Source organism: Stegostoma tigrinum, chromosome 2, assembly GCF_030684315.1.
Source record: "Stegostoma tigrinum isolate sSteTig4 chromosome 2, sSteTig4.hap1, whole genome shotgun sequence".
NCBI classification, from domain to species: Eukaryota; Metazoa; Chordata; class Chondrichthyes; order Orectolobiformes; family Stegostomatidae; genus Stegostoma; species Stegostoma tigrinum.
The window spans coordinates 157,904,343-157,923,105 of record NC_081355.1 but is presented as its reverse complement, the minus strand read 5'-3'; the positions used below and the strand labels follow the sequence as shown (position 1 = coordinate 157,923,105).

The 18,763-nt window shown below is 42.1% G+C and overlaps 2 protein-coding genes across 6 annotated transcripts in view; one reads left to right on the top strand and one right to left on the bottom strand.

Moving 5' to 3' along the window:
- The window catches only part of cpsf1 (cleavage and polyadenylation specific factor 1), a 149,464-nt gene extending 133,535 nt beyond the window's left edge, over window positions 1–15,929 (top strand). Inside the window, exons 35-38 of the mRNA XM_059640568.1 lie at window positions 4,184–4,339; window positions 5,689–5,818; window positions 14,361–14,499; window positions 15,367–15,929. Of these exons, the coding sequence (XP_059496551.1) occupies window positions 4,184–4,339; window positions 5,689–5,818; window positions 14,361–14,499; window positions 15,367–15,414 (473 nt within the window). The 3' untranslated portion in view covers window positions 15,415–15,929. The remainder of the gene's footprint in view (window positions 1–4,183; window positions 4,340–5,688; window positions 5,819–14,360; window positions 14,500–15,366) is intronic.
- The window catches only part of adck5 (aarF domain containing kinase 5), a 159,566-nt gene continuing 153,019 nt past the window's right edge, over window positions 12,217–18,763 (bottom strand). For all 5 annotated transcript variants that reach the window (XM_059640587.1, XM_059640590.1, XM_059640581.1 and 2 more), the window contains one exon: window positions 12,217–17,599. In XM_059640587.1, coding sequence (XP_059496570.1) covers window positions 17,494–17,599 — 106 coding nt within the window. In that variant the 3' untranslated portion in view covers window positions 12,217–17,493. The remainder of the gene's footprint in view (window positions 17,600–18,763) is intronic.

The following is an 18,763-nucleotide window of genomic DNA, read 5'->3' as shown; positions in this document are numbered from 1 at the left end:
AAAACACAATGGACCTTAGAAGTCTGAAATCAAACCAGAAAGTGCTATAGAAACTCAGCAAGTCTGTCAACCGTTATGAGAGGAACACAGTTAATTTTTCAAATCCGATATCTCCTCTGTGGAACTGAAAGGGGTTGGACAGTGGCGTGTCTTAATGACAGAGGGAGAAGTGGTGTGAGTGTAACAGGTGATGAGGCTGCCCAGAGCGAAAGACAATGGCAGTGCTTATGGTGGTGAAGGAGTGACTGAGATCTAAAATGGGTGTAAATGATCGATGTAAAATAGAGAATTGAGTGTGCTTTGCTGAGAGCAAAGCCAACAAGTCAGGGTAGTCTTTTGCTCTCGCCACAGCCACTACAGACATGGCCCACACATTTGGCTTCAGCCTCATGGTTCCAGTTGTGGCCTGACTCCTTCCCGACTCATTAGGTAGGTAGTTAAAACGCCGGTGGGTGGGCGGGGATAGATTTACTGCAATGAGGAGAGAAGAAGAGGCAAAAAAAAGGAAAGGGAACTGGTGAGCAGAGTGGAGCTCCGAATGAAACAACTTACCCTGCTGCCATCTTGCTGGAGTAGCTGCCTTATCCTTCATGGTAGTGTAGGAATGTCCAAAATTAAAGGTTTATCTTAGGGCCATCTCTGTGATCACTTATGGTGAAGAATCAGAGGTTTTGTATTAATATTTTATTCAACACTTCTATTACTTAAAAACATAAAGCTGTTGATGAGAAAAGGCTGATAGTCAAGAATCTTGAGATTGTTAGGATGTCTGTTTACTTGTGAATTGGCAGAGTAAAATTGGTGTGCACGGTGATAGAAGTGGCAGCCAACGGCAGGAGGGTAGGGTTGAGGTAGATAAGAAGGAAGCAGTGCGTCATCTAATTAAACATTCAGAAATGCATCCAGTTGGAGTTGGCAATCCTAGGGCGGCGTCATGGAAAACATTTTTGGAGAGAGCAAAAGTCTGAATGGGTAGGGGTTATGGGCGTTTTGTGATGAAAGATAGGGGCCAAAGACATTCAAAGAGTGTGTTTTTAAATTAATTTTTAAAAATTACAAGGAAGATGTTAAGTTTGAGAAATCTGAGAAGGGCACAAGAGCTGAAAGAAATCCTACCAGTAATGGAAGATGAAAGCAGAAGCAGATGAACTTTATTTTAAATTTCATTTGTCGTGTTTTTATGTATTTGCCACCTATTTTTGTTATGATGTTAGTAACGTTCGCTCGCGGGACTGTAGCTAGGTTGGAATGCTACAGTAGTTTCACCATGTGTCAAAATGATAGATATATTTTATGATGCTCATTTCAAGCTATTTTTGGCTGTAATTTATTTCCATTGCACATATTCAAAGTCAGAGCACAAGATAAATGTCCTGATCGCGAAATATTGAAACTGTTTTCTTCTTTGCTCTGTAAAACATTCTAAGACATCCTCCTGAAGTGATACAATCTCAAATCTCAGATCTAAGCTCTGCAGCCCTGCCACATCCAGTCATGAGTGGTGGTGGACAGTTAAACAACTCACTGGAGGTGGAAGGTCCAAAAATATCCCCATCCTCAATGATGGAAGAATCGACACATCAGTGCAAATATAAGGCTGAAGCATTTGCAGCAATCTTCAGCCAGAAGTGCTGAGTGGATGGCCCATCTTGGCCACTTCCAGTGGTCCTCAGCATCACAGATCCCGGTATTCAGACAATTCAATGCACTCCATGTGACAGCAAAAAGGGCTGAAGGCACTGGATACTGCTAAGGTTGTGCGCCCTGACAACATTTCGGCAATAATACTGAAGGTTTATACTGTAGAATTTGCCATTCCCCTAACCAAGCTCTCAACACTGGCATCATACTCGACAGTTGGAAAATTGCACAGGTATATCCTGTACACAAAAAGCAGGGCAACCAACCCAACAAATTACCACCACATCTGTCTACTTTCGATCATTGATAAAGTGATGGAAGGTGTCATCAACCAAGTAGCACCTACTCAATGACATCCAGTTTGGGTTCTTCCAGGACCATTCAGCCCCTTACCTCATTACATCCCTTAGTTCAAACATGGACAAAAGAACTGAAATCCAAAGGTGAGAGTGACAGGCCTTGACATCAAGGCTGCATTTGACCGAGTGTGGCATTAGGGAGCCCTAGAAAAATGGGAATTGGGAGTAGACTTTGCTGGTTGTAAACACAACTGGCACATAGGAAGATGGTTGTTGTTGCTGGAGGTCAGTCCCCTCAGTTCCAGTATATCTCTGCAGAAGTTCCTCAAGCTAGTGATCTAGGCCAGACTATCTTCAGTTGTATCATTAGTGATCTTCCCTCTGTTATAATGTCAGTTGTGAGGATGCTTGTCAATGATTACACAAAGTTCAGTATATTCATGACTGTTTGGGCACTGAAGCAGTGCCTGTCCAAATACAACAAGATCTGGACAATAAGCTTTCACCACCTTTGTTATCAAAAGTTTAGCAGCCTTTATCACTGTCTTAAAAAACATTCAAGGATTCTGCATCAACCAAATTTGGGTAAAATTTCCCAAAAATGTTTGCCCCTGTCAATCCCTTACTGTTAGTCAATGAACCCCAATCCACCCAACTTAAAATCTCCAACAATATGAAACATTCTTTCCACATCCACCCTGACAGGAACTTCTACCTTATCAAGTTGCTTCTTTCTTATCCAAACTCCAGTGGTTACCAGCATGCTCTATCCAACGCACCTTCATCAGGCAATCAACTTTTGCTGGTATTGAACTAGTGAACCTTATTTCCACATACCAAACACGGTTAGAAGGTCATTTTGTGAGACAGATGTATGTTGCTTCTTGGAGACTGAGGAGTGTATTTCCCTCTGAAGATTTTTTGGTGCAATGTTACAGTAGCGATGGTGCTTCAGAAGCATTCCAGTGGTTGTAAAGTGACGAGACATGTACTCATGAAAAATGTGACACAAATGAATTTCTTAGAACTGGATTTATGGGTATGGAATAGCCATAGTGGATGATTCCATGAGACATCTTGGTACTTACAGGAATTTTGGTGCCGTTCGTTCACTCAGATTAATGATTCAAAAGAAAGAGGAAGGTTGTATGTAAATGCTAATATTTTCATGGCAACACCGTATCCAAAAACACTGCAGAACAGTGAGATACCTTGAAATGTAAACTCTATTATAATAAATTGAGAAAAACATTAATTTGTTTTTGCTTTCGTGAAGGTCTTACGGGGAAAGGCTGAGGGACTTGAGGCTGTTTTCATTAGAGAGAAGAAGGTTGAGAGGTGACTTAATTGAAACATAAAATAATCAGAGGGTTAGATAGGGTGGATAGGGAGAGCCTTTTTCCTAGGATGGTGACGGCGAGCATGAGGGTCATAGCTTTAAATTGAGGTGTGAAAGATATAGGACAGATGTCAGAGATAGTTTCTTTACTCAGAGTAGTAAGGGAATGGAACGCTTTGCCTGCAACAGTAGTAGATTCGCCAAGTTTAGGTACATTTAAGTCGTCATTGGATAAGCATGTGGACGTACATGGAATAGTGTAGGTTAGATGGGCTTCAGGTCGGCACAACATCGAGGGCCGAAGGGCCTGTACTGTGCTGTAATGTTCTATGTTCTATGTTCTGTGTTCTATTTCGTCATGCATCCACTGGAAGCTACACATATGAATACACAGGGCCCTGCCCTTTGGAGTCAGAAAGAACACTTAGACACACTGACCCTGTTTCAACTCAACAGTACAGGTGATAGTAGGAACTGCCGATGTTGGAGTCTGAGATAACAAGGTGTAGAGATGGATGAACACAGCAGACCCGAAAAGCGCGCTTTCCTGTCTCTCTGATTCTGCCTGGCCTGCTGTTTTCATCCAGCTGTCCTCCTTGTTATCTTAGTACAGGTGATGCCCATTTGCTGGATCATTTGTTTGGGCAATAGCTTTATCAATCAGAGTCAACCTGCCTGGTTTAAAATTTAAACAAACCTCGACCAGTAACTTCTATTATTAACTGGTGCATTCTCCATGGCAATGCCTCTGCAATTCAGAGTCCACTTGGAAACAAGTCAATACTTTCCTCATGTGGTATAAATGCTGCTTTTCTTGCAAAAATGTTCTCGTGAGTACAAGATGAAAAGCTTTGGAAAAATGTCTTTGCAGCAAAAACACAAATCTGTGGTTATTCTCTTTCAGCAAGGGAGAGCTATGGGGGGACACGATTACTGCGGAGAGCAGACTTTAATGTGGCTGCACATGTGAATGCATTCTGGCGGACACCATGTCGTGGTATTATGGATGGCTCAAATAAGAAGAACCTGGCTTGGGAGAACAAACATATTACCTGGTTTGGTGAATATCATCGTATTTGTACTGGATACATTTAACTGTTGATTGATTTCCTAAGAACACAGTAATTGGTTTGGATCCTTGTTTCTCTGTATAGATTGTGCTTCTGCCAACAATGTTTGGAGTCTTAGTTCTACAGCATGGGAAGAGGCCCTTTGGCGCACCGTATCTGCAAGAGTGGCATGTTGCCTCATAGCACCAGAGATCTGGGTTTAATTCCACCCTCTGGTTCTCCCTGTGTCTGTTTGAGTTTCTTCTGGGTGCTCCATTTTCTCCTACAGTCTAAACATGTGCAGGCTAGGTGGATTGGTTATGCTGAATTCCCCATAGTGTTCAGGGATTTGTATATTGGTTGTGTTAGTCGTGGGAAATGTCGGGTTACAGGGAAAGGGTAGGGGTCTGGGTCAGGGTCAGATGCTCTTTGGATGGTCGGTATGGACTTGATGGGTTGAATGGTCTGTTTCCACACTGAATTCTGTAGAATTCAATGGTTGCAAACGCACCTATCTACTGCAGTCCCAATTCCAGCACTTACCCTATAGACCTGTGTTCTATGGTGCTTCAAATGTTCATCTAAAAACTTCTTAAATACTGTGACAGTTCCCACCTGTGCCACCTTTTCCAGCAGTTGGCTCCAGATACTCAGCACCTTGGCTGAAAAATGCTGAAATCAACCTCCTGCCCTTTATCTTGTAAAGGATTGACCCTGGATTAAGGAGAAATATTTCTTCCTTTTGATGCCCTTTATAATTTTGTACATCTCAGTCAGGCCCCTCCACAGACCATCTGCTCTAAGAAAAATAACCCTAGTCCCTCTAGTAACTCTTCATAGCTGAATTGCACGAGCCCAGGCAATAATCTGGTGAATCTCCACTGCATCCTCTCTAGTGCTGTCATTATCCTTCCTATGTGCGGTAACTAGAGGGAGTACTCCAGCTGTGGCCTCACTAATGTCTGATACAGGTCCATCTGAACCTCCCTGCCTTTATTAGTTAGGGCATTAAATACAAGTCTCCTATATGTCCTCTTGATCACCTTATCTGACGGCCCTGTTATGTGCAAGGATTAGTGGACGTGAGCATGAAGCTCCCTCTGATCCTGTGTACTTTCTAGGGTCTTACCATTTACTCAGTGTACCTCCCATGCCTTGTTAGCCTTCTCAAAATACATCACCATTCACTTTTCAGGATTGTATTCCATTGACCACTCACTTCAGCTCGTTTATATTGTCTGGTCCAAGGTTTTCCTCCTTGCTACTGAGCACACCACCAATTTTTGTGTCATTTGTGAACTTAACTGATTAAATCTATGTTCATTTTTAATTATTTAATTATTTTCAATTTGTCTCACAGCAACACTGGATGGTGGGATGGGACTTCTATTACCAATGCAGGAAAAGACATACCGGCGCCTTCTGATGTTACAGAATGCGCTCATCACGATGATTCCTCACCATGCAGGCCTTAACCCCAAAGCATTCAGGTAGGAAGAATGTAACTTTTAGCCCAGATCTTCCCCACATGGGGTTGTGAGCTGATGTTTGGTGTTCAGCTCTGAGGCAGCCATAACTGTTGGAACTTTAACCATTAGGTCAGCTGTATCCTGCTTTCTCAGTTCCTAGGGTGGGGTCATAACAAGAAAAGAATAGGCAAACACTGCTTTAGCTCCTCATACCTTGGTATTGCTTTACATAATTGATCTTCAAATTGCCATTGTCTTCAAAAATAAACAGTTCTTTAAATTTTCATCTGAATATCTCAATCTTGTCTTGCTGGCCAGAACAGTTGCTGCTTCTCTGTAAGAGCTGACTTTTCAAGATTCAATCTGAAAACCTCTAAAACCTAATCAGACTTCTCAAAAATCAAAACTGAAAGAAAGGTTGTAAAGTTCAGGTCTGCAATTGTTTTTGTATGAGATTAATCCTAATGGTTTCTTGATGAAAGAGGCCTTGGTGTCACGAAATGGACTACTTTTATGTGCAGGAGAACCCCCTGTATAACGCATGTTCTGGAAATGCTAATTGACTATAATGCGGTTGCGAATCGGGGAATGGCAAACTTTGTGTTAGCTATTGTGCGATATCAACGTCAACATCACATGATCAGTTCGTGGGCTTTGTCCTGAGCACGCGCTGAAAGGGTCCCCATGCTGGCATCAAAGATCCTCTCGCTATGCGCGATACTGTATCATTCTGCCGTGTTACCCACAAAATGCGAGGACAAAGCGGCAAGAATGATAACAAGAAGCATCCTGGTGATAAAATTGCAGGTGGTGTACATAAAAGAAGGCCATAATGCTGGAAGAGCAGCTTACAAAGCGTTTTGAGCATAATGAGAGAACATGTGATATTGCTTATGCAACAGGAATGAAGGTGTCTACCTTACACCATTAGAGACAATGCAAAAAAAATTAAAGCAAGTTGGATTGCTGGAACGAGTCTGAGTGCTAGCAAATCTCTGAGGTCACGTCCAAAGGATCTTGCGATGGCTTCTGAGTCTGTAGATGGAAGAGCAAATGCAAAAGCAATCTGGGACACTCTTCCTCACGATAAGAGAGAAAGCCTTATGAATTTATGAAGATCTAACAAAACAATCTGAAAAATCTGCAGATGTGCCTGCCCTTAGTGCTAGCTGTGGCTGGTTTGCTGGTTTTAAGAACCACTATGCTTTTCATAATGTAAAGTTATGTGGTGAAGCTGCCAGCGCAGACGGAGGAGTATACAGTGGCATTCCCTCACATATAGTCAAAAAAAATTAATTGGCAAAGAAGGCTACAGCTTAGATCAATTTTTCCAATTTGGATGAGACAGATTATACTGGAAGCAAATGCCATCAAGAACCTACATTTCTATGAATGAAGCACACACTCCAGGCTTTGAGGTGGCAAAGCATTGTATGACTGTGCTGCTGGATGCCGATGCCAGTGGAGACTTAAAGCTTTAGCCTGTGGCAGTGCACTACTCTGCCAACCCGTGAGCCTCGGAAAGTTTACCTTGAGTCTGCTCTAGGCGTCAACTTTAGGTCAAGCAAAAGAGATTGGATGACTGGGCAAATTTCTTTCTGGCCTTATTGTTGATGTTTTTGAAGATGCATTTATAACGTCTAGTAGGAGGAAAAAACATGGATTTCAAGATTTTCCTTATCCTGGATAATGTGCCAAGCTATCCTGCCACCATTGGTGAGCTTTCTGACAACATCAAACAGCTATTTCTACTCCAAGACACAACCTCAGCTCTTGAACCCATGGACTAGGATGCAATAGCAACTTTTAAAGCTTATTATTTAAGGCACACATTGAGGGGCTTAAGGATAGTGTTCTTCAATTTTGGGAAGAGCTTTAATATGAAAAATGCAATTGACGTTATCATGGAGGCCTGAGGTGATGATGGTAAGGACTTGCATGCAGTTTGGCGAAAGCTGCTCCCAGATTTTCTTCAAGATTTAATGTTTTGATATGTCAGAGGAGCTTCCAAGAATCAAGGAACATTGTGTCGATAAGACCATAAGACGTAGGAGTGGAAGTAAGGCTATTCGGCCCATTGAGTCCACCCTGCCATTTAAATCATGGCTGATGGGCATTTCAACTCCACTTCCCTGCACTCTCTCCGTAGCCCTTGATTCCTTGTGAGATCAAGAATTTGTCGATCTCTGCCTTGAAGGCATTTAATGTCCCGGCCTCCTCTGCACTCCGTGGCAATGAATTCCACAAGCCCACCACTCTCTGGCTGAAGAAATGTCTCCTCATTTCCGTTTTAAATTTACCCCTCTAATTCTAAGGCTGTGCCCACGGGTCCTAGTCTCCCCACCTAACAGAAACAACTTCCCAGCATCCACCCTTTCTAAGCCTAACATTATCTTGTAAGTTTCTATTAGATCTCTCCTCAACCTTCTAAACTCCAATGAATACAATCCCAGGACCCTTAGCCGTTCATCCTACCATTCTAGGGATCATCCGTGTGAATCTCTGCTGGTCACGCTCCAGAGCCAGTATGTCCTTCCTGAGGTGTGGGGCCCAAAATTGGACACAGTATTCTAAAAATGGCCTAAGTAGAGCTTTATAAAGTCTCAGAAGCACATCACTGCTTTTATATTCCAACCCTCTTGAGATAAACGACAACATTATATCGCTTTCTCTACCTGCAAGTTAACTTTTAGAGAATGCTCGACCAACACTCCCAGATCCCTTTGTACTTCTGGTTTCTGAATTTTCTCACCGTCTAGAAAATAGTCCGTGCCTGTGTTCTTTTTTCCAAAGTGCAAAACCTCGCATTTGCTCACATTGAATTTCATCAGCCATTTCCTGGACCACTCTCCTAAACTGTCTAAATCTTTCTGCAGCCTCCCCACCTCCTCAGTACTACCTGCCTGTCCACCTATCTTCGTACCATCGGCAAACTTCGCCAGAATGCCCTCAGTCCCTTTATCCAGATCATTAATATACAAGGTGAACAGCTGCGGCCCCAACACTGAATCCTATGGGACACCACTCGTCACTGGTTGCGATTCCGAAAAAGAGCCTTTTATCCCAACTCTCTGCCTTCTGACAGACAGCCAGTCCTCAATCCAAGCCAGTAGCTCATCTCGAATACCATGGGCCCTCACCTTGCTCAGCAGCCTCCCGTGAGGCACCGTATCAAAGGCCTTTTGGAAGTCTAGATAGATAACGTTCACTGGGTTTCCCTGGTCTAACATACTTGTTACCTCTTCAGAAAATTCTAACAGGTTTGTCAGGCACAACCTGCCCTTATTAAATCCATGTTGACTTGTTCTAATCCGACCCTGCACTTCCAAGAATTTAGAAATCTCATCCTTAACAATGCATTCTAGAATTTTACCAACAACCGAGGTTAGGCTAATCACCCTATAATTTTCCATCTTTTGCCTCGATCCTTCCTTAAACAAGGGGGTTACAATAGCAATTTTCCAATCATCTGGGACTTTCCCAGACTCCAGTGACTTTTGAAAGATCACAACTAAAGCCTCTGCTATTTCCTCAGCCACCTCCCTCAGAACTCTAGGATGAAGCCCATCAGGGCCAGGAGATTTATCAATTTTTGGACCTTTTAGCTTTTCTAGCACTTTCTCTTTTGTAATGCCTACCATACTCAACTCTGCCTCCGACTCTTCTCAATTGTTGGCATACTACTCATGTCTTCCACTGTGAAGACTGACACAAATTACTTAAGTTCTTCAGCTATTTCCTTGATGCCTTCCAGCATCAATTTGGAGCGGTCCAATGTCTACTTTTGCCTTACGCTTGTTTCTTATGTATTGAAAGAAGCTTTTACTGTCATTTCTAATATTACTAGCTAGCCTACCTTCATATTCGATCCTCTCCTTCCTTATTGCTGTCTTTGTTATCCTCTGTTTTTGTAGCCTTCCCAATCTTCTGATTTCCCAGTGCTCTTATAGGCTGTCTCATTTCCTTTGATACATTTCCTGACTTCGTTTGTCAGCCATGGCTGTCTAATCCCACCCCGGATAATCTTTCTTTTCTTTGGGATGAACTTCTGTACTGTGTCCTCAATTACACCCAGAAATTCCTGCCATTGTTGCCCTATTGTCTTCCCCACTGGGCTCTGCTTCCAGTCGATTCTCGTCAATTCCTCTCTCATACCCCTGTAATTACCTTTATTTAACTGTAACACTATTACATCCGATTTTGCCTTCTCTCTTTCAAACTGCAAACTGAACTCTTCCATATTATGATCGCTACTTCCTAATTGTTCCCTTACTTTAAGATCTTTTATAAAGTCAGGCTCATTATATAGCACTAGGTCCAGAATAGCCTGCTCCCTTGTGGGCTCCATCACAAGCTGTTCCAAAAAGCCATCCTGTGAACATTCCATGAATTCCCTTTCTTTGGATCCACCGGCAACATTATTCACCCAGTCTACCTGCATATTGAAGTCCTCCATGATTGCCGTGACCTTCCCTTTCTGATATGCCCTATCTATTTCCCGGTGCATCTTGCGCCCCTGGTTCTGATCACTGTTAGGAGGTCTGTACATAACTCCCATTATGGTTTTTTTGCCTTTGTAGTTCCTGAACTCCACCCACACAAACTCCACATCTTCTGACCCTATGTCATTTAGTGCCATAGATGTAATTCCATTCTTAACTAACAAGGCAACCCCACTCCCTCTGCCCACCTCCCTGCCTTTTTGATAAGTTGTGAATCCTTGCATGTTTAACTGCCAGCCCTGACCTTACAAAGCAAATTGGATTTGAAGAAGTGGAGAATCAGGATATTGAAGAGCTGCTTGAGTCCCACTGTGAAGACCTGAGCAGAGCTGATCTACAGCAACTTGTCACTGAGGGGTCAGTGGGACCTGGAGATGAAGTAGTAGTAGTCTAGGATATAGCACTGTGAGAGATTTCTATTTCTGTTTTGTCTTCTATCCTGACTGAAATTGAGAAGCAGTTGCAATGATTACAATGCAGAATGCAGCAGTTGCAGTTCGTGGAATAAGATCTTCTTTGGCACCCTCTTGCTTTATGAATAAAGAAAAAGGGCAAAGTAGCAAAAACTGGATGTCTTTTTAAATAAATCCCCCAAGAAACAGTCAGAAGACAATGAACCGCAGCTATCCACTTCTGTATTAACTATTTTTCACCCCAACCCTGCAAACAAAACTGCACCTGAAGGAAGTGATGATAATGATGATGACAACCCTCAGCCCCAGCATTAACAACAGAGCTACCTCAAAACCTCCTACTCCGTCAAGTCATCCTGACATTTGTAAGATAAAGTGCTAAATTTAGTGTTATTTCATTATTACATGAATTAAACATTTGTTCAAACTGTGCTATCCTTTAGTGATTTTGAGCGTTTTTAATTGTTGGTCTAACACTAAACCCCACCTGTTCCCATAGGTCCCATTATTTCTATAGCGCATTGTTTGACAGGAATGCGTCTATCATATCACAGCAGAATCCCCTGTATGTGCCAAATGTGCTCAAGACGGGTACAGCGTGGAGTTGTAGATAGATACCTGAACACTCCCAGTTTGAGTTTTATCTGCAGCAAGTGCTACAAACACCACCCCCCCCCCCCCCCCCCCGGCCATCCCTATCCCAGGCCCCAAGAAAACCTTCCACATTGGCAGATGTGCAGGTGAACATCTATTTAATGTGGTATATTGTATCTGCTGTTCCTGATGTGGCCTCCTGTACATCGGGGAAACGTGTAGATTGCTTTGCAGAACACCTATGCTCGGTTCGTGACAAACGACTGCACCTCCCAGTCACTTCAACTCCTCCTCCCATTCCTTGGACGACACGTCCATCCTGGGCTTCGTCCAGTGCCACAATGATACCACCCAAAGGCTGGCGGAACAGCACCTCATATTTCGCTTGGTAACCCAGCAGCTCAATGGTCTCAAATGGACTTCACAAGCTTAAATCTCCCCTCCCCCTACTGCATCCTAAGAATAGCTCAGACCTGTCCATCTTTCCTCCAACCTATCCATTCCTCCCACCTCACTGACCAACCCCCACCCCGAACCTACTAGTCTCATCCCCGACTCCTCAACCTGTCCATCTTCCCTTCCAAATGACCAACTCCCTACCTACGCTACCCTTTACTGGCTCCATCCCCGCCTCCTTGACCTACCCGTCTTCTCTCCACCTATCCTCTCCTTTATCCATCTTCCATCATCGCCTCCCCCTTCCCCTCCCCCATTTGTGAAGAAGGGTCCAAACCTGAAACGTCAGCTTTCCTGCTCTTCTGATGCTGCCTGGCCTGCTGTGTTCATCTAGCTCTACTCTTTGTTATCTCAGATTCTCCAGCATCAGCAGTTCCTATTATCTGAGTTTTATCCTTGATATGAATCAGAATTATAAACTTTAGATCATGCAAAAAAAATGAAACCACATCAGTTTGGACACAATATAAATCATTTTATTGATTTTTATTAATGACAAAGTACAATACGTTACACATCTCCACCTTTATTGTGGTAGTATATATTGGCATCTGTACACCAACCCCACTGAGTTCTCAGTAACTTCTGAAAAATTAGAAGTGAACCTATTGATTCTGAACTTCACCAGTAGATGGTAATATTCCACCATGTACATTCCATTCTCACTGAAGTGATTGTTTTTGTTATGGTCATAAACATCACACTTTAATAAATACTAGCAACTGGATCACAGACATGTTGACTCCAAACCAGCTATAGTTCTTCAACAAATATTTTGATTTTAAAAAAATTTTCTTAACTTCAATCTCCTGCTTACTTGCATTCCCCTCTGGAATCCCAACCACTAATAACCGTCCTGGCCGACTATCTCTTAGCCTCACTTTAAATGATTGGGTTATTGTTACATTGCTGTAGGAGTTTTCTGTGCACAAATTAATGCTGCGTTTCATTAGTTGTTACAGCAAACACTGTTTATTGGCTGTAGATGGCTTTTGAGATGCCTGAAATTATGAAACTGTTACAGAACAGCAAATCTTTTTAAAAACATAATTCTTTTGGCTTTTGCCTTATCCAGGAATGCAAATTCTGACTTCTGTACTGAGCTATTTTGCCAACCTTAGCATGAATCAATAACTGGATAGTACAGATCAATAGAAAGCTGTCTTCATTCACCCAGAGTAGGTCCTTCATTTCCTTTTATCAGTCATCTTCGGAAGTCTATCCTTCAACCCATCTACACCTCTCTGATGAAGGGTCTAGGCCTGAAACGTCAGCTTTTGTGCTCCTGAGATGCTGCTTGGCCTGCTGTGTTCATCCAGCTTCGCACTTTGTCATCTACACTTCCTGTGTGTACTGTTTCTTGGTGGATATTAACTGCAAGTATGAGACTAACTTCCACGTGTGCTGTTGATACCCTGCTGCATATCCCCATTGCCTCAATCAGCCTTATGACCACTCTGAATCTGATTCAAAACATACTTATTTGTTGAGCTAGAATCATAGAATTCCTGCAGTGTGGAAACAGGTCAATCGGCCCAACTAGTCCACACGGACTCTGCAAAGAGCATCACACCCAAACTCACCCCCGTACTCTATCCTTGTATTTCCCACAGCTAATCCACCTAACCTGCACATCTTTGGGCTGTGGGAGGAAACCAGAGCACCTTGAAGAAACCCTACACAGACATGGGGAGAATGTGTAAACTCCACACAGACAGTCACCTAAGGCTGGAATTGAACCCGAGTCCCTGGCACTGAGAGGCAGCAGCGTTAACCACTGAGTCACCATGCTGCTTTGTTTATTCTTCCTAAACACACACAATGGAACCTGTACAGTATCCAACATTGTAGAATTAAAATATGAAGCTTTGATATTGAGTTCAAATTAGCTCCCTGACATCATTTCAAACAATTCTTCATGGTAGGCTATTAGAATATCAAAAGATACTGGCATGTTACAAAAGCTAAAGAAAATGCAGAAAGAATCTGTATTTCTTTACAGTCTTTCACATCTTTGGAACCTATCAATGTACTTCTGAAGTGCAATCACTGTTAACTTCTAGTTTCATTTTAGGGCTAATAATCCAGAATCCAGGTGAATGCCCTGGAAACAGATTCATATCCTGCTGCATCATATGGTGGAATCTAAATTCAATCATAAAGTTGGGAATCAAAAGCTAATTAGTAGAAGGTAATCACTGAAATTTTCAGTGTAGGGCAGGTGTGTACTGTCCTTTCCTGGTCTGCTGTCACCCACATGTGGCTCCAGACCCACAATCATTAAATTATCTCTGAACTGGCACCTGTAATGGTCAAGCAGGGCACTTGCTGATGGGTAAAATTGCTTGCCAGAATGAAAGAATAGGTAGCTTGAACTGTTTTCTGTTTGTGGTTGTGGGCTATGTAATTACCTGGACGAACCATCCAGAGGGTCCTTTAAACGTGCCTTGGAACAGGGAGTATGGATCTGAAGTGCCCATCTAATTTATGTGCACAAGTTTCTGCAATGAGACTTGAACGCATGATGTTTGATTTTGAGAATGCTACCCACTGTACTACATGTGATTATATTTTGCCCCTTCCATTTTGGTACTGCAGGATGTTGCGCTGTGATCGACGAGCTCTGCAAAATGCAGTGCGGAACATTCTGGATGGGGAGCTGCTCAATAAGTTTTTGTACCTCAGCACCATGGAACGCAGCGAGTTGGCCAAGAAAATCGGTACAACGCCAGATATGGTGAGTGTAGTAGCAAACACAGACTGAACTGATGTTTGCAGTTCTGATTTAGGATAATGAAGATTGATGCTGTTGGTGGTATGTTGATGTGACTCGGGTTATTATTGATTGTTACATTAAAGTATTCAGGTTCAGTGTTTCAAAAGAAAACCACGTTTCAACTTTTCTGAAGAAGGGTCTGGGTCAGAAATGTCAGATTTCCTACTCCTATGATGCTGCTTGGCCTGCTGTATTCATCCAGCTCTACACCTTGTTATCTCATTTCAACTTCACTTTCAAACCTTTTGCCTAACTGCCATTTCTTTAGAATTAACAGTGCCAAGTGTTGTTTGCCCTTTTGGAACATTCTGCATTCCTTTTTCCTTGTCATGACTTCCCCTTAAGCCACTGAAAGTGTTGAATAATTGTTATACTGATCCATAGGCACCTAGCATCTTCTGATAACCAACCCAAGCATCCTTAATCCTGTGATGTCCTCCTCCATAACTGTAATGAATCAGAGTCACTCACTCAGATTGAACAACAGAAATAGGATGCTGATTGGTACCGTTCTCCTAATGGGGAAAATTCCTAGAAGTTCCAAAATCAGTTGTAACATCTCCCCTGCTACTCTGGTTTGGTTAAATTCGAGGATGATTGTCAGCAAGCATCTCTGGTTGCAGAGGTGATCAAAGCTACCTTGATAATATCCATACCCCTTTCTCATTACTAGTTTAGCTCGTCACTGAGTTTCTCTTATTCTAGCCACTACTTTTGCTGATCCCAGATAATTCAATAGACTTGGGTCCATCCTGGCTTCTGGGACTCTGCTTTATCTAGGAATGTGTGTGGCTATTTTGTGACTTTGACAATTGTTGTTTCTTTCAGATTTTGGAAGATGTGCTGGAAATTGATCGAGTTACTGCCCATTTCTAAGGCAGAATGAACTAAGAACCAGGCGACCTTTAAACCCTCATGATGGTCAAGTTTCTTTTTTAAAACTGAACTCAACGCAGACAGTGGGTAAAACTGAGGACATTGTGATTGAATACACCACTGCAACAGGCAGTTTTTATTAATTTTCAATGTTTGTACAGATTAGTTTAATGTATTGTCTGTTTTTCATACTTAAATATTTTGTAATGCAAATAGGGTAAAAGAATTTTTTAAAAAATATGCAGCATTTTTTAAACTCTTTTCATAGCCCTCTAATTATGGGAGCATCTCGTATGTGTCAGGACTAAGGAGTTCTTCTTACAAAAGCAATGAATTTGTTTTCCAACGCCAAAAGTACAATAAGGTGCTTCTCTATGTTGGATTGATGGCATAACCATAGAGAATCGCAGGATTACAGGGAATTGCTTGAACCCAACCTGCTATCCCATTTGTGTTGTTATGTTTAATTGATTGTGTTATCTGGTTCTGCTGACTAAAAGCTGTCTAATTATTCATTTTGACTCCTGTGGAGTTTTAGCTAACCAGCAAGTGAGCTAAGTGCTTGTTGATGAATATTGTCTTGGATTCACTCTTTCCCTGGGAATTAGAGAAAGCTAATACAATCTGCTAATAGTACTTTCAGTAAATCCTAATTGGAGCTATGACTTTTTATGCTTTTCATGATGGGGCTCACGGACCATAAAATCAGCTGTTAGTCAGTAACTCAGCACAGAGGTTGGTTCTGGAACAATGACTCTCAAGTTCCATCTGCTTTGGAAAATCCTTAATTTTTTTCAGATTAAAAAACTAAAAGGTACAGGGCTAAATCTCCAGCAGAGAACCTTCTGGTCATGGCAGCATCCAAGGGCCGAGTAACATGGATTGTGCTGCAGCTCAGTGATTAATTACAACTAAAATGTTTTGGTCCCTTCTGAAATGAGGCAGCTGTGCCTCACTACCATGCTGGTGTTTTGGCCTTAAACTCTGGTTCTCACGACAAAATTATCATTCAACTAACAATGGAAAGAGAAAATGATTATCAAATACATTCCTTAATAATGTCTACACTGTACCTGTTTTTTGCTTAATTATAGTGACCATCCTAAAGATGAAATTACTATATACAGGATGTTAATGACTAATGGAGTTCCTGTGCAGTGTAGTTAGCATGGTAACACTGAAACATGACAGTTAGCGATCTGACCTTTATTAGTAATATATATCATTGAAGGATGAAGATACTAATGAGAACTTGCCTGTTCTTTTCAAATAGTGTCATGTCAGAACATAGCCAGGGCCTCAATTCAGCATCTTCTCAATAGTGAATGAAGAGGTAACCCTAAACAATACACCACACTGTCTGGTCCCCATCTCTTCTGCTAGGTGAATGAAGAGGATATGACCAATGAAATAATGGTGAAAATCAGGGGAAAAAAAATTTTACTTAAAATATCAAAAGTAACTCAACATACAATGAAATACCACAATAGCATTAATAAGCCAGAGGTGAGATTCTATAGGCTGAACAGCCTTAAGTTCCTGACTTACAGTAGAAATCTATCACGGTGCAGGGAGAGAAAGAGATGAGTTCAGGTTCAGAATTTTCATCCATCAACAAAGTCCTGACTGATTTATTTCAAGACATTGTGTGATTTGTGCCATTTCAACCAATGGAGTGCAGCTACTGGCACAAGAAAACTGCTCATTAATCATGTTGTAGAGAAACAACAGTAACCAAGCTGAATTTCCCATTTCTTCTATAGTTATAGGATGAGCAAACAGCTCTGGTTTAGCCTGAAATGGTGTCGGCTATAGGCTTTTGCATGAGGTTTGGCAGTAATACCTTGACAGGAACAGTGCTAGCTGAGGGGTGAAAATGTTTGTGAGAATTCAAATTCCTTTGGCTCTACTTCCATTTATCTGTGAGCATTGCCAAAGATTCATTGCTACTTGGTTAAGCACCAGCCACGGTCGTCAGACTCTGTTCTGATTTGAGGTAAGGAGAAACCAAGATTTCCAAACAAAAGGTCCAGTAGATTCTCATATCTGTAATAAGTTTTGAATTGACAGCTCGACATGTTATGCCACCAGGTAATTGTATAAATCTTCATCTGGCACTAACAGACCAAAGTAAATTAATAATCGTAAAAGCATGGAGATTATCTTCATCATCATACTTTCTGACCTGAAGGATAAACAAAGCACAGTTACTAAATACAGCAACTCTATCCACGTTTTAAGACGGGTCTTGGTTTTCTGATACTTTGACAGTACTCTCCCATGACTACTATCAATAAACAAAGAAATGGACACTTCTTGAACCCTCACCCCCATTATAGGCACAAAAACAGACAGTGTGAAAAACCCAGCAGGTCTGGCAGCATCTGTGGAGAAAGTGTTGACATTTTGGGTCCGGTGACCCTCCTCCAGGAAAAGACTGGTATATATTGCTAGTGAGGGGGAGGAGGAAATGTAGCTAGGGTTGGGGAGGAGGTGGGGGAGAGTAAAACCAAAGGAGAGAGAGAACAAGCTGTACAGCTGGATGAACACAGGAGGTCAAGTAGCATCAGAGGAGCAGCAAAGCTGACATTTGGACCTAGACCCCAGAATGCTCTGGGCCAAAACGTCAGCTTTCTTGGTCCTCTGATGCTGCTTGACCTGCTGTGTTCATCCAGCTGTACAGCTTGTTAACTGAGATTCTCCAGCATCTGCAGTTCCTACTATCTCAGAGAGAAAACAGTAGGGCAGACGGAAGAATGAATAGCTGCTCAGGAAGATCATTAGTAGTCAATGAGTATGTGATAGCAGCCCACGTGATGCCAAGGTAAGGATAGGGGAGAAGGTGTCTTAAGCCCTAAAACTGTTGAACTCAATATTAAGTCCAAAAGGCTGCAGAATTCCTGGGGAGAAAATGAGGTGCTGTTCTTCCAGCTTGCCAGGAAGCCTGAGACAGATGTTGGCCACGGAACGCCACTGTATTGAAACAGCAGGCAACTGGAAGGTCAGCATCATTTTTGCAGATAGAATGTAGGTATTCTTCAGAGTGGTTGCCCAGTCACGCTCTGTTTTCCTATCTTTATTCATTAATGGGAAGAGGGTGTCCCTGGCTAGCAGCATTTATTGCCCATCCCTAACTGCCCAGAAGACAGTTAAGAGTCAACCACATTGCTGTAGGCTAGACCAGGTAAGGATGGTAGTTTCCTTCCCTAAAGGACATTAGTGAACTAGATGGGTTTTTCTAATAGTTGACAATGGATTTGCAGTCATCATTAGATTGTTAATTCCAGATATTTATTGAATTTAAATTCGACCATCTGCCATGGCGGGAATCAAACCCAGATCACCAGAA